The sequence below is a fragment of the Syngnathus floridae genome, chromosome 12 (genome assembly GCF_059516105.1).
Source record: "Syngnathus floridae isolate MCC-2025c chromosome 12, RoL_Sflo_1.0, whole genome shotgun sequence".
NCBI lineage: Eukaryota > Metazoa > Chordata > Actinopteri > Syngnathiformes > Syngnathidae > Syngnathus > Syngnathus floridae.
The window spans coordinates 3,745,818-3,757,881 of NC_142424.1; the positions used below are offsets into that span (position 1 = coordinate 3,745,818).

Genomic DNA, 12,064 nt, shown 5'->3' on the forward strand with positions numbered 1-12,064 from the left:
GTCTCAAGCCGAGTAAGGGTGGCAAGTGGATTTAAGGATCGTAGCTTTGACGGGCTTAGGGATCATGAAACATCAGAAGCAGGAGGAGGAAGAGAAGAGGCAAAGCGTCGGTGACAAGTCATGAGCACGAACAAGCAAGCTGAAAATAGCGTTCAATTACACTGCTGCTGCTCCTATATGCAAAATGAAACTTTTTATTACTATTTTAAGTGTGTTTCTTTATTTGGTTTGTATTCCAAAAAAATTACTACAAGTGATCTATTGAGCCATGCTAACAAAAAAGAGCGCAAACATTGTGTAGCAAACTTGTGACCACACATTCCTCCCTAAATCAATTTTCACACACTGCCGTGACGGCAGAAGCTGGTTGAATTTGGGGTCATCCTGCCATTTTCCTGATTACTCCCATTTGATGCACACTCAGGTTTTTAATACTTTGCAGCGGTCCGGTAAGGGAAATACATCAAAAACCATCCAAGCTCATTTCCAGGCCAGGAAACTCTGCAATTAGTTAAATTATGTCAAATTTCAGCTGCCTAAATGTGCTTTTAGAGCTTCAGTCACACACGCGTGCTTGGGAGTCGCTATGGCAACGGGCACTCTGTGTGGTTACATGCTGTTGTTGTGTCAGTCATATATTATATAAGAAATTATAATTAGGAAGGCGTGACTCTCAATTCCCAAACATATATTTTTCTATGCAAGCTAGATTAAAGAAAAAATGTTTTTGTACAACCTATAGTAAAAGACAATTTGAGATGACCAACATGTGCTCTTCTCTGTTTCAGGCCAGCCAGTTAGGCGTCTACAGGGCGTTTGTGGACAACTACGAGTTGGCGGTGGAGACGGCCGAGAAGTGCTGCCAAGCCAACACGCAATTTTCTGAAATCTCCGAGGTAATCACGACACATTTTCAAATCGGGCCCTAAATTGACATTGAAAATATGGAAAAGGGACATTATATTATATTATATATTATTACTATGAGTAGTATATCTGCAACTCTGCACTTGAAAACTAACCGTGGTTATTATTTGCAGTCTAATGGCCCACTCATTAAGCAATATGGCTGCCACTTTTTCAAAGCATACATCATGATGGGGCTGCTCTCTCCGTGCACAATGAGCTATTTATCTGCAAGCGTTGTTAATGGAGCGACGCATGACTCTGAGCCACCCGAGCAAGATGGTGGCTCCGAGGGTGGCATCGTTAACGTGGGAGCGGATGAACGTCATTGAGCGGTCCCGCCGCGCCTTTGTCTCAATTCGCCGTCTTCCAAACAGAACTTAAAGGTGAGAAGCCCCAAGGACTGCAAGGAGCCGACAGCAAAGAATTCCCTCGAGGGTCAGTCGTCCTCATTTGCTGTTGTTTTATTGGATTCAATATGGCTGGAAATGTTGAAACTTTTTCCTCTGTATTGTCACAGCTTTGCTTTATAAACCGGTGGACAGAGTGACGAGGAGCACGCTGGTGCTTCACGTAAGTAAAATAAAAAGCCTCGGATAAAACCATGTTTATGTTGGTGATAATTCCGAATTTGATTCAAAGTTTAAAATTTTTTTTTCCACCCTCAGGATTTGCTCAAACACACTCCCACTAGCCACCCCGACCACCCGCTTCTCCAGGACGCTCTGCGCATCTCCCAAAATTTCCTGTCCAGCATCAACGAGGAATCCACACCCCGCCGCCAGCTGATGACTGTCAAAAAGGGAGAGGTGAGACATTTCAAAGCATTAGCTTCCCCCGCCACTATTTTTGTAAATCCCTTCTCTTTAATTACGTGCGACCTGATGATGTCATAACCCCGCCCTCCAAATAACCTTGAAATCACCATTAAAACCAGAATAGCTTCTAGCGTGTCGCCAATCTGCAGCCTAACGCGGCGCTCATGCCCTTATATGGTCATACTTTGGTTGGCTGCTCCAAGGAGAAGGGGGGCTCATCCTCCACTTGCCCATTGTGGTTTCCCAAGCGCGTACCCCCCCCACTGCTCCCTCCCACAACGCTGTCTATCATCCCTTGAGATGACTTGATGCACATGATTGGATGCTCCTTGATTGAAAGCTTTCGTGACACGGCCGTACATAATGTCGGTAATGACCCACCAGGCCGCCGCTCCGACGGGTCGAGCCCTACTTAATTATTCATAAATGGAGGGGGGGGAAGGAAAAAAAAACTGAAATGGCTCCTCCGCTTTCTTACATCCAGGTTATTACTGCACCCTCTGCAAAGACACACACACGTTTGCAGCTTGCCCCGCCCCCTTTTGTATTCCTACTGGACTCACTTCCATCCCGGTCTGTCCACACCAGACATCAAATATTTATGGTAGATACATGAAAGCTGCGCATGGAAATCAATGGTGCTCATTATATTGCTACTCATTGTAGCTTGAGTAGAGTATCGGATATGCCCGAGGTTATTAAAGGTTAGACCGACGCCAATTATTGGCCAGTTTGAAGCCAGCGGAGAGGACGCTTAATTAAAACCGAAACGATGATGCTGCCAAATTCCGTTACTGGATTAGATGTGTACCTAATGAAGTGGCCGTCTGTGTACGTAAAGCCCAAATGCACACAGAGCGGCTGACTCTATTATGTCACGAGCACGTGCGTGGACTCACGCTCCAGCTTGTATAAACACTTGGGCGCAGAGATGTCCCTCCAAGCGTGCGTTGGGTTCTAAAAATACATGTGGATTTTGTAAATTCATGCCATTACTCGGGTATACGCTCAGCGAGGCCGCTTCAGGAGACGTCAATATTTAATCTGCGCTTTCTGCAGCCGGGCTTTCTTAGTACACACGGTCCGCATTCCTCTTAGTTTTTTTTTTTTTTTTAAGTTTGTCTTCCCACTGACTCACTTTCACGACTCCGGCTCAAGACTAGATGTGTAAAAGATGAGTCGTAAAATTATGAGTGAGTGGGACACCCAGTGAATGGATAAAAGCTGCTTTCGAGATTTTTGATTCCGAGCCAAGTCCTCGCTGACCCTCATTTTATGTTGTTTGCTGCAATCAATTTCCTATTTGCTTTTGTCCAGTCCATTTTTTTAAACGATGTCCCTCGTAGCTGAGATTTTCATCCGATCTTCAGTCTGATCTTTTCCTTGGACTTATTCTTGCTTTTCAATGATAAACAAGCAAAGATGGTCACAGAGATTACACGGTGCAACAAAAGATGATGATGATGCTCATTCTCTTTGTCTCAGCCAGGCCTCCCTCCTCAGGTGGGAACACTGCAGCGGAGCTCTTTTGTCAGCTCTTTGCTTTCATTGAAAAAAAAAAAAAACCAGACACCGTATTCTCTTCAGTATGTTCTGGCGGTGACAGTATGTGTTCTTGATGGAGGTGAGGGGGTTGCATCGTTGGGGGTGGAGGAAGAGAAGATGGTGGGAGGACGTGAAGATGAAGATGATGATGTAATCCCTCCTGAACGTTTGTGATGTCATCCTTTGAGACAAGTAGAAAAACAGAAAAAAAATGTTAGGATAACTTGGTGTCTGGACATAAAGATAGAAGACCAAATATGATTAAAATTAAAAAAAAAACACGAGTTGTGTAAATTTATATTTTTTTATTCTTACCCTAAAGCCGCTTGATAGCACTGTGAAAACATATATGCTTTCGTATAAGCGTTCAAATTTGGTTTTGTTATGCTGGCTATAATTGTCATTCTTGTAAAACGTTTATCTTGACCACACCGCCCTCTTTTGATCAGGTTTAGTATTGCAGCCTCATTACATAGTCTGACATCAGTGAGATGGCCAGAACACCCAGAAAAAAAATCTTACCTGATTCCATTCTTCACTCTCCCCGAAATTAACGCTCACCATTCAGAGAACATTTTTCAAATATTACATCACATTGATTATTGGAATAAATAGTTTAACCTTTTGTACTTAATAGAAAATCAATGCGGAGGGGGGGGGTCTGTTGTTTCTTTGTTTCGAGTGTCAATGGGTGCAGTATCAAATGCTGGGGTTGTGAAAATTATATTTTTGTTTTTGATTCCTATGTTAAATAGAGATAATGCTCCCGTTCAGGAGTATTTACTTACCCGTGAGCGTGTCTTTGTTTCCAATCCACAGAATCGCCAGCTACTGAAGGACAGCTTCATGGTAGAGCTGGTGGAGGGCGCCAGGAAACTGCGACACGTCTTTCTCTTCACCGACCTGCTGCTCTGCGCCAAACTGAAAAAACAAATTGCAGGGTAAGAAAAAAAAGACAGCTTTTTCGAGAAATTATTCATCCAAGTCAGCACATCTTGAAAACACAACATACACCATATTCCAAGGTTTACTCTAAAACGCAACTACAACATAGCAAAAATTGACAAACTGAAATTGAAACTCCTTTTTTCTCAACAGTAAAAACCAACAGTATGACAGCAAGTGGTACATCCCGTTAAGCGAGCTCACCTTCCAGGGCCCAGAAGAGGCCGAACCCCTCACAATCCCACAGGTCCCAGATGAAGAACTGGATGCTATGAAGGTGAAGATCTCACACCTGCGCAGTGAGATCCAAAGGGAAAAGGTAAACCAGAAAACAAAAAGACTGTTTACCGAAAGCTTTTTTTGCTGAAATATGTTTTTGTCACGTCAGAGAGCCAACAAAGGTTCAAAGGTCATCGACCGCCTCAGGAAGAAGCTGTCCGAGCAGGAGTCGCTGCTGCTCTTAACTTCTCCGAGCATGCATCTCAGAGTCTACAATAAGAATGGCAAGGTAAAGATATATTTGGCATTTCAAAAATGGCGTTCCTCAGGGCTCTATCTTCAATCCCCCTTTTTTTGTCTACTTTGTTGTAATTTGTATGTTGAATCTTCTTCAGCAAGAGTAGTCATGACACGTCTGCCCTCACAAATAATTTATGTCGCATTTCAGAGCTACAGCTTCCTCATTTCATCCGACTACGAGCGTGCCGAGTGGAAGGAGCTCATCAAAGAGCAGCAGAAGAAATGTAGGTTTTTTTTTTTTCCTCAACCCGACATACAGCCTGATCTTTTTTTCCATTCCCCTTCTAAAATATTTTTTTCCCATTTCTTTCCAAGGTTTTAAAGCCGCTTCCTTATCTTCCATGGAGCTCCAAATGTTGACCAACTCTTGCGTCAAGCTCCAAACGGTCCATCACGTCCCACTTAGTGTCTGTAAAGAAGGTGAGAGACTTGCTGTTGTTGTTTATCCAAATGAGATGATCTAATTCATGGTCTCACATTCTATTAAAAAAAAAAAAGATTTGTTTCAATATAAAGAAAAAATGTCAAGCCAAATGTTTGATGCAGTGCAGAAATAATATTAGCCCGCATGGTCTTCCAGCACAAACACAGATCGGCATGTTTTTCTTAATGCTTCCTCTCTGTTTATTGTATCCTTTTTCCATCTCTCTCCTCTGACTGTTTTTCCAGAGGATGAAGCCCCGGGTCTCTGCGGGTTCCTGAATGTAATCGTCCACTCCGCCTCCGGCCTCAAACAGAGCTTGAGTGAGTCATACGGGGCAAAACCAAACAGATCAAACCAAATTAACGTTAAGTTCTCACTAATTCACTCGACCGAGGACTCGGGTTCAAGATAAATGCCGCCTTTAGCTGTTAGTCTGGTACTTTTATCATCATGATGAAATCTTCCGACCACTTCATGCGACTTTAATATATTTCTTGCAGATCTCTATTGCACATTGGAGGTGGATTCTTTCGGCTTCTTTTCAAACAAAGCCAAGACGAGAGTGTATCGATACACCACTGAGCCCAAATGGAACGAGGTGAGCAACCTTATGTTAGCTTAGCGCAATCACGGTGTTATATTAAATAACCCAAGCGTGACATACGCGGCGAACATATAACGCATTTAGCGGATGTTCACGTCAGCGGCGCAGCTGGATGTGGGAAGTCGGACCCAATCGGCTGCTCGGGGGCATCTGCAATGAAATGTTTTGCCGTCAAAGTCTCCGAGGAGTTTGTTCAGCAGAGTGGGAGTAATGGCAGCTAATGAGGAGCTGCTGGTGATGACTCGCATCTGTCCTAATGTGAAGCGAACCCCGACGCCATGTGCCAACCATATGCGGGAGGGAATGTTGATTTTTGGACGTCACCGAGAAAGATGCAAAATGCGTCGATACGTTTTGGATTGCGCTGATTTATGTTACAGAAAAAAAAATATTTATGGATCTATAAACACAGATGTATTTTCTTGCCCTCGCCAGGAGTTTGAGATCGAGCTGGAGGGCTCGCAGACCCTGCGGCTGCTCTGCTACGAGAAGTGCTACAATAAGAGCAAGCAGAACAAAGAGGACGGCGAAAGCATGGACCGCATCATGGGCAAAGGACAGATCCCGGTATGACATGACGTCACCACCTTCCGTTCCGCAGAGCCCGCCGTGACTCATTACAGGCGGGTTATCTGCAGCGGCGCCGCCGCCGAGCATGAAATTCACGTTATTGTCCCGTGAATGACTTAAACCGAGCGTGAATCGTCAGATTGGATCACTTTGCCGTCATTATGTAATGAGAGGACACTCGGGGGCGGATGGACTGAAGGAAATTGCCCTCACAAGAGCAGAATTGAAATGTTAATAAGCGGGTTTCTTTTGGGTTATAATGAGGCAGGAAAATCAGAAGTAGTTCTAATAGAATCTTTGACAAGAGGTTTGGATTTTCATTTTTTGTGAAGATCTCACATTGAGCCGTCTCATCTCACACTTGCATAATAGTTAGACGTCACAAGCTGATAGAATAATAATAACAAAGGAGGGTGAAATATAATTAATTCAATTTGCAAATGGGGTGCATGATATTTTACAGAAAATACCTAAAACGTTCTGTATCTACAAAAGAGGAGAAAATATGTGATTGCATCTAATAGGACCGAGCGCTTTACTAACGCAGCCTCCACGTTGCTCAAAGTGAATGACAGCGCCCTCTGTTGGTTGCTCTCTGCACACAACCACTGCACAGATGATGTCATTCCAAGCACAATGATCTGTGCAAATCCGAACAAAAGGGAAAATGCTGCACACAGCACTGCATGATTGTCCTTAAAACAACACAATTTGACGTATTGGGAAAGTGGATTGTATTTCTTACGACAGTAAAACAACACCATGCAGGTCACACAATAAACCTGACACAGGCAATTCCTGATATTGTAATGTGTACTATTAAAGCCACAAATTGAAAATAAGCAATTTTATTTTAGTTAGATGTCTCTTTTTTGATAATTTTTTTTAAAAGTTGCAATACATTGATATTTCTTGTAAGAGTTTTTGGCATAAAATTGGAAAATGAAGATTATTTTATTTTGTCAATGTATTTATTGTTAGTCTGTTTTTTTTTTATAATTTTTTTATTATTTTGTTTATTTATTGCAAAAACAATAGTCATGAAAATAATCTTTTTTCTTTTTTTCCCACCACTCAGCTGGACCCTCAAGCTCTCCAAGGAAAAGACTGGCAAAGAACTGTCATTCCAATGAATGGGGTACGTCAATAAAACTTTTCTCAAACTTGACCCCCATCTTTGGCACATTCTGCATTCTTGCATCAGTCAAAACGTACTCCTCCTGTCATTTGGTGCTTTCTAACCCGAGTCCCGACTTCCTGCGACAGATCGAAGTCAAACTATCCATGAAGTTCACCAGCCGTGAGTTCAGCCTGAAGAAAATGCCCTCGCGGAAACCTATGGGGGTCTTCGGGGTCAAGATCTCCACTGTTACAAAGTGAGTTTGCGGCGTGCAATGTTTTTATCCATTATTGGATTAAACTTCTTATTTTGTGCATATTTCCATCCAGACGAGAGCGTTCCAAGGTGCCCTACATAGTCCGGCAGTGCCTGGAGGAGATCGAGCGGAGGGGAATGGAGGAAGTAGGCATCTATCGAGTTTCTGGAGTGGCCACTGACATCCAGGCCCTCAAGACGGCCTTCGACACCAGTGAGTAGACCTCAACGACGTTTGGATAAAAGTATTACGGTGACGCCGTCATTACAAAGTGTCCTTCCCATGTAGATCACAAAGACGTGTCGGTGATGATGAGCGAGATGGACGTCAACGCCATCGCCGGGACCTTGAAGCTTTACTTCCGAGAGCTCCCGGAGCCGCTCTTCACCGATGAGCTCTACCCCAATTTCGCGGGCGGCATCAGTGCGTTGACCTTTCGTCGATTTGGTTTACCATTCGGGAAAAACAGTTCATTTGTGATCGTCTTTTTGTTCCGCAGCTCTCTCGGACAGCGTCGCCAAGGAGAGCTGCATGTTGAACCTACTGCTGTCGTTACCCGAACCCAATTTGGTCACCTTCCTTTTCCTCTTGGACCACCTGAAGAGGTACAAAAAAAAGTGGATCGTTTTCATAATCTCGTTTCCTCACATCATTTGGAATTTGATTATGCGGCGGCACTCACTTCAATTGTCTGATTTCATGCAATCAAATTCAAAGCTGCGGGGGCGATATCAAACGACATCCGCATATTATCTTCTGGTTACCATGGAGATTTGGCTTAATTAAAAGGCTTGAGTGTCACGTGGGCGTCAGCACAATGCGAGATGTGAAAATGTGACACGTGGGGTCTGTCGTCTTCTGTGCCAGGGTGGCGGAGAAGGAGAGCATCAACAAAATGTCGCTTCATAACCTGGCCACCGTGTTTGGCCCGACGCTGTTGAGACCCGCCGAGAAAGACAGTAAAATCCCCAGCAACCCCACCCAGCCCATCAGCATGGGGGACAGCTGGTCCCTGGAGGTCATGGCACAGGTCAGCCACCATTTTGTGCTTTTCATCTCTTTACGTATCAGCGAATATTCAAATGTGCCTTAAGTATCGATACTTGGTATCGGTGCATCCCGAACAATTCTATTCCGTTTTTAACAGGTCCAGGTGCTGCTGTATTTCCTCCAGTTGGAAACCATCCCCACTCCAGATAGTAAACGACAGAGCATCCTCTTCTCCACGGAGGTATAGAAACAACTGTGTTTACCTCAAGCACGATGCCTCACTGGAGTACGTTTTTTGAATTGACTACGTCGCGTAGGAAGGATTTTTTTTCTCTTGGGGATCTCCTTCTTTCATCTACATTCCTCGGTTTTTCTCCATATTAGTCAACGGGAAGAAACAAATCCTGCTTGTTATGTGTTTTTATGTGATTTGGGCCTCAATTTGTCAGACAATGGTCAAGTGAAGACAAAACGTGTCTGTCCATTTCAAACCAGACTTCATCTCAGCACATTTTCCTCCCAAAAAGCATGAGTGGAATTGTGGAGTTTACCGGAACTATCTCATGCCAGGCCTACAGAAGTTGTTTACCGCAGGTGAAGGCCAACGCAGCAACTTGAAGGACTTATCGAAGGAAGGTGTTTATTCCTAATGGACCGCAATTTCACCACCTGCAGTTTGTGTCCGACCACAAAGGAACATTCTGTCTCTCTCTTTGTGTGTCTGTTAGCTTAAATATCCGGGAAGCAATATATTTTCTATCATGGGAAATGTTCCCTCCTTCTTGTCACATCCTGTTGCTCATGTGTTCCTTGTTGTACATAATCTTAATTTTTCTTTTACCGCTATAATCTAAATTGGTAAATGTAATTTATTCCAGGGTCTCGGAGGAGAGACTTTTTTTTCTACGTGTACTTTAAGCGGTTTGATTACAGCGGCGGCTAGCGGTTAGCCTTGACTTGAAGCCTTGCGGTAAATAAGCAGGAATTTAGCCTTGTTGTTTTAGATACTCCCGTTTCTTGCTTGTTCCAGAAGGCGACAGTGACACAAGCTTTTCCCACGGTCTTTGACATCCCGTGGCGGTGAGTATAACGCCATAACGTTTTTTACGTCATCTCATCTCTGGAAGTAGAAGTGCATGTTTGAGTAGCACAGATGCGGTCCACTCACGGTTTCTGTCGGAGAAATGTCTCGATTTTTAAAACCGCAGTGATATGTTTGGATAATATACGCGCCCCACTGAATGTATGTGCGGAACAAAAATGAAACTGCACCATAATCACGTTGTCACATCATGTGGGACATTGAAGGAAACGTGTCATCACTGACCAAGTGACGACTTTTCATTATACTCAGACAGTCAATCTATTTTAAATGGGTTAATAATGCCAAAAAATACATTGGGACTGAGCCAGTGGGATTAATTTGTGAAAAAAATACAAGTGTGACCATATTTGGACATGAAGTGTCCAGCACTGGCGGAGCTAGAGGGGGGATGTGAGGGCATTGACCCCCCCCCAAAAAAATATGCTTACCCCCAATTCCAGATAATTGACTTTTGGTTAGTTTCCATTTTTTCATTCAACAACCTGACCCTCGAAAGGAACATATGGTGAATCTTCATTAGCGTTTTCTGAAGAATTTGGGGGATTTATAAATTTCTTATTTTGTTAAGTCGACAATGAACATGCAGGCATGTTATTTATTTTGTTGTCCCTGGACTTAACAAGTCGATCCCATTACAGGCCCTTTTGCATTGTATAGTCACTGCACACTTAGCATTAGCTACAATTAGTTGATTGCTGTTTTTTTAATTATTTTTTTATACACATTTTAACTTATTTTTATGTCTCATCCACTTAGAACTGGCCAATGTGTCCATTTTAAAAACATTTAAAACAAAGCTTGTCATTTCTATCCATTATAAAGCATCGTTTGTGTTGCTGAGCAAGTTATGGCTACACATTTTTGTGCTTCGACTTGATCATTTGAGCATATCATATCTTAGAAACGCACGTGTGTGAATGACTACTTCATTCGGCCATTTTGTCACGCCATCCGAGTGGATGGAAGCACAATTGCAATAGCGTGTCGGTCCGTTTCTCTTGATTGCCACCGTTGTTTACTAGCACATATTTTGGCCTTGTGTAGCAAGCGCACAATTTCAACATCCGCATCGGAGGACACGCAGCGACATCCGTCCCGATTGCCTACACCGCTCTGACCCTGTCGTGCCTCTACGCAGATTTTTTTGTTTAGCAAGACGCTGACAGCGGAAATCTCTCCTGTTGCCTTTTTTTCGCCGAAAACAGCCACACATCTCTTCTCAAGACAGGACCTTTGAAAAATCGGTCTTATCTTTGAAGGACCACCCTCGTTCTCACGCCGATGCTGTAAATTGAACTCGTAAATGTTAAAACGGAACGAAGGATAGTCAAAATTCTTGCCTGTGTCCTTACTTTAGCTCCTCTTATGCCTTTTACTTGTATTTATTTAATAAGCTTTGTTCGAGTCTTTGAATAGAAAGTCTGCTGGGTCTATTTATTTGTAAAATTTTGAAGGAATAAATTAATGGAAAAGTAAAAAAGGCATGCACTTATTTGGAAGTGTCACCGCCTGTTTAAACGACTGAAGTTTGTCACATGTTCGTCCCGCTCGTAATTCCAATCAAAGGGTTTTGGTTTTTTTTGCCGGAAAAGGCAAGCTGAAGCTGGAACACGAATTATGAATAACTTTCCAATTCCAAAATTCCACTTCAGTGTTGTTCTGGGAATGCCGCCAATCACAGACTGTCTTTGTATCCCCCCCTCTCCCACCCCGTCTTGGATTTTTGGACCCTCGTTCTCTATTTGGCGTTCTGTTGTACAAAGTTATACTGTACTATGAGGACAAACATGTTTGGGAAAAATTTGCAGCCAATGTTTGTACACAAATGTTTAATAAAATCTCCTGTATCTACGTACATACTGTCCAGGAACCTGCGTGTTCTTCCACTTAGCTTTCTGTCTTTTTATGATCGTCATTGATTGGAAAAATCATGACGCGTCAGTGTATGAGTAGCACTTTACACATTGACTCTGCTGCACATTCATTCTGACCTACTTTCTCCTGCAGTGTTTGTCAAGTACCGCAATCAGAACCAATTGAAATACAGCAGGCCAACATGGTAATGAAAAACATGGCAGAGATTTTAGAACCAGTTATTTTTGATTCCTAAAAATAAATGTCTACTTTAAAAATGTTAAACAAGAAAAAGGTATTGAGAGAAAATATAAAATGTACTTTTTTTTGTAGTGCATTTAATTGAGTGATTCTTTCACCTACCACTAGAGGGAGCCCACACAACACAAGTTGTACTCTTAATGCACT

General features: G+C 42.9%; 1 protein-coding gene across 2 annotated transcripts in view; it reads left to right on the top strand.

Annotated features, from left to right (window-relative positions):
- The window catches only part of bcr (BCR activator of RhoGEF and GTPase), a 36,450-nt gene extending 24,793 nt beyond the window's left edge, over positions 1-11,657 (top strand). For both annotated transcript variants that reach the window (XM_088391903.1, XM_088391904.1), the window contains 19 exons: positions 789-896; positions 1,284-1,344; positions 1,427-1,479; positions 1,575-1,715; positions 4,089-4,210; positions 4,368-4,533; positions 4,603-4,722; positions 4,882-4,957; positions 5,049-5,153; positions 5,403-5,477; positions 5,658-5,755; positions 6,197-6,328; positions 7,410-7,469; positions 7,598-7,707; positions 7,781-7,920; positions 7,996-8,130; positions 8,207-8,312; positions 8,575-8,737; positions 8,855-11,657. In XM_088391903.1, coding sequence (XP_088248029.1) covers positions 789-896; positions 1,284-1,344; positions 1,427-1,479; positions 1,575-1,715; positions 4,089-4,210; positions 4,368-4,533; positions 4,603-4,722; positions 4,882-4,957; positions 5,049-5,153; positions 5,403-5,477; positions 5,658-5,755; positions 6,197-6,328; positions 7,410-7,469; positions 7,598-7,707; positions 7,781-7,920; positions 7,996-8,130; positions 8,207-8,312; positions 8,575-8,737; positions 8,855-8,944 — 2,061 coding nt within the window. In that variant the 3' untranslated portion in view covers positions 8,945-11,657. The remainder of the gene's footprint in view (positions 1-788; positions 897-1,283; positions 1,345-1,426; positions 1,480-1,574; positions 1,716-4,088; positions 4,211-4,367; positions 4,534-4,602; positions 4,723-4,881; positions 4,958-5,048; positions 5,154-5,402; positions 5,478-5,657; positions 5,756-6,196; positions 6,329-7,409; positions 7,470-7,597; positions 7,708-7,780; positions 7,921-7,995; positions 8,131-8,206; positions 8,313-8,574; positions 8,738-8,854) is intronic.
- The last annotated feature ends 407 nt before the right edge of the window (positions 11,658-12,064 follow it).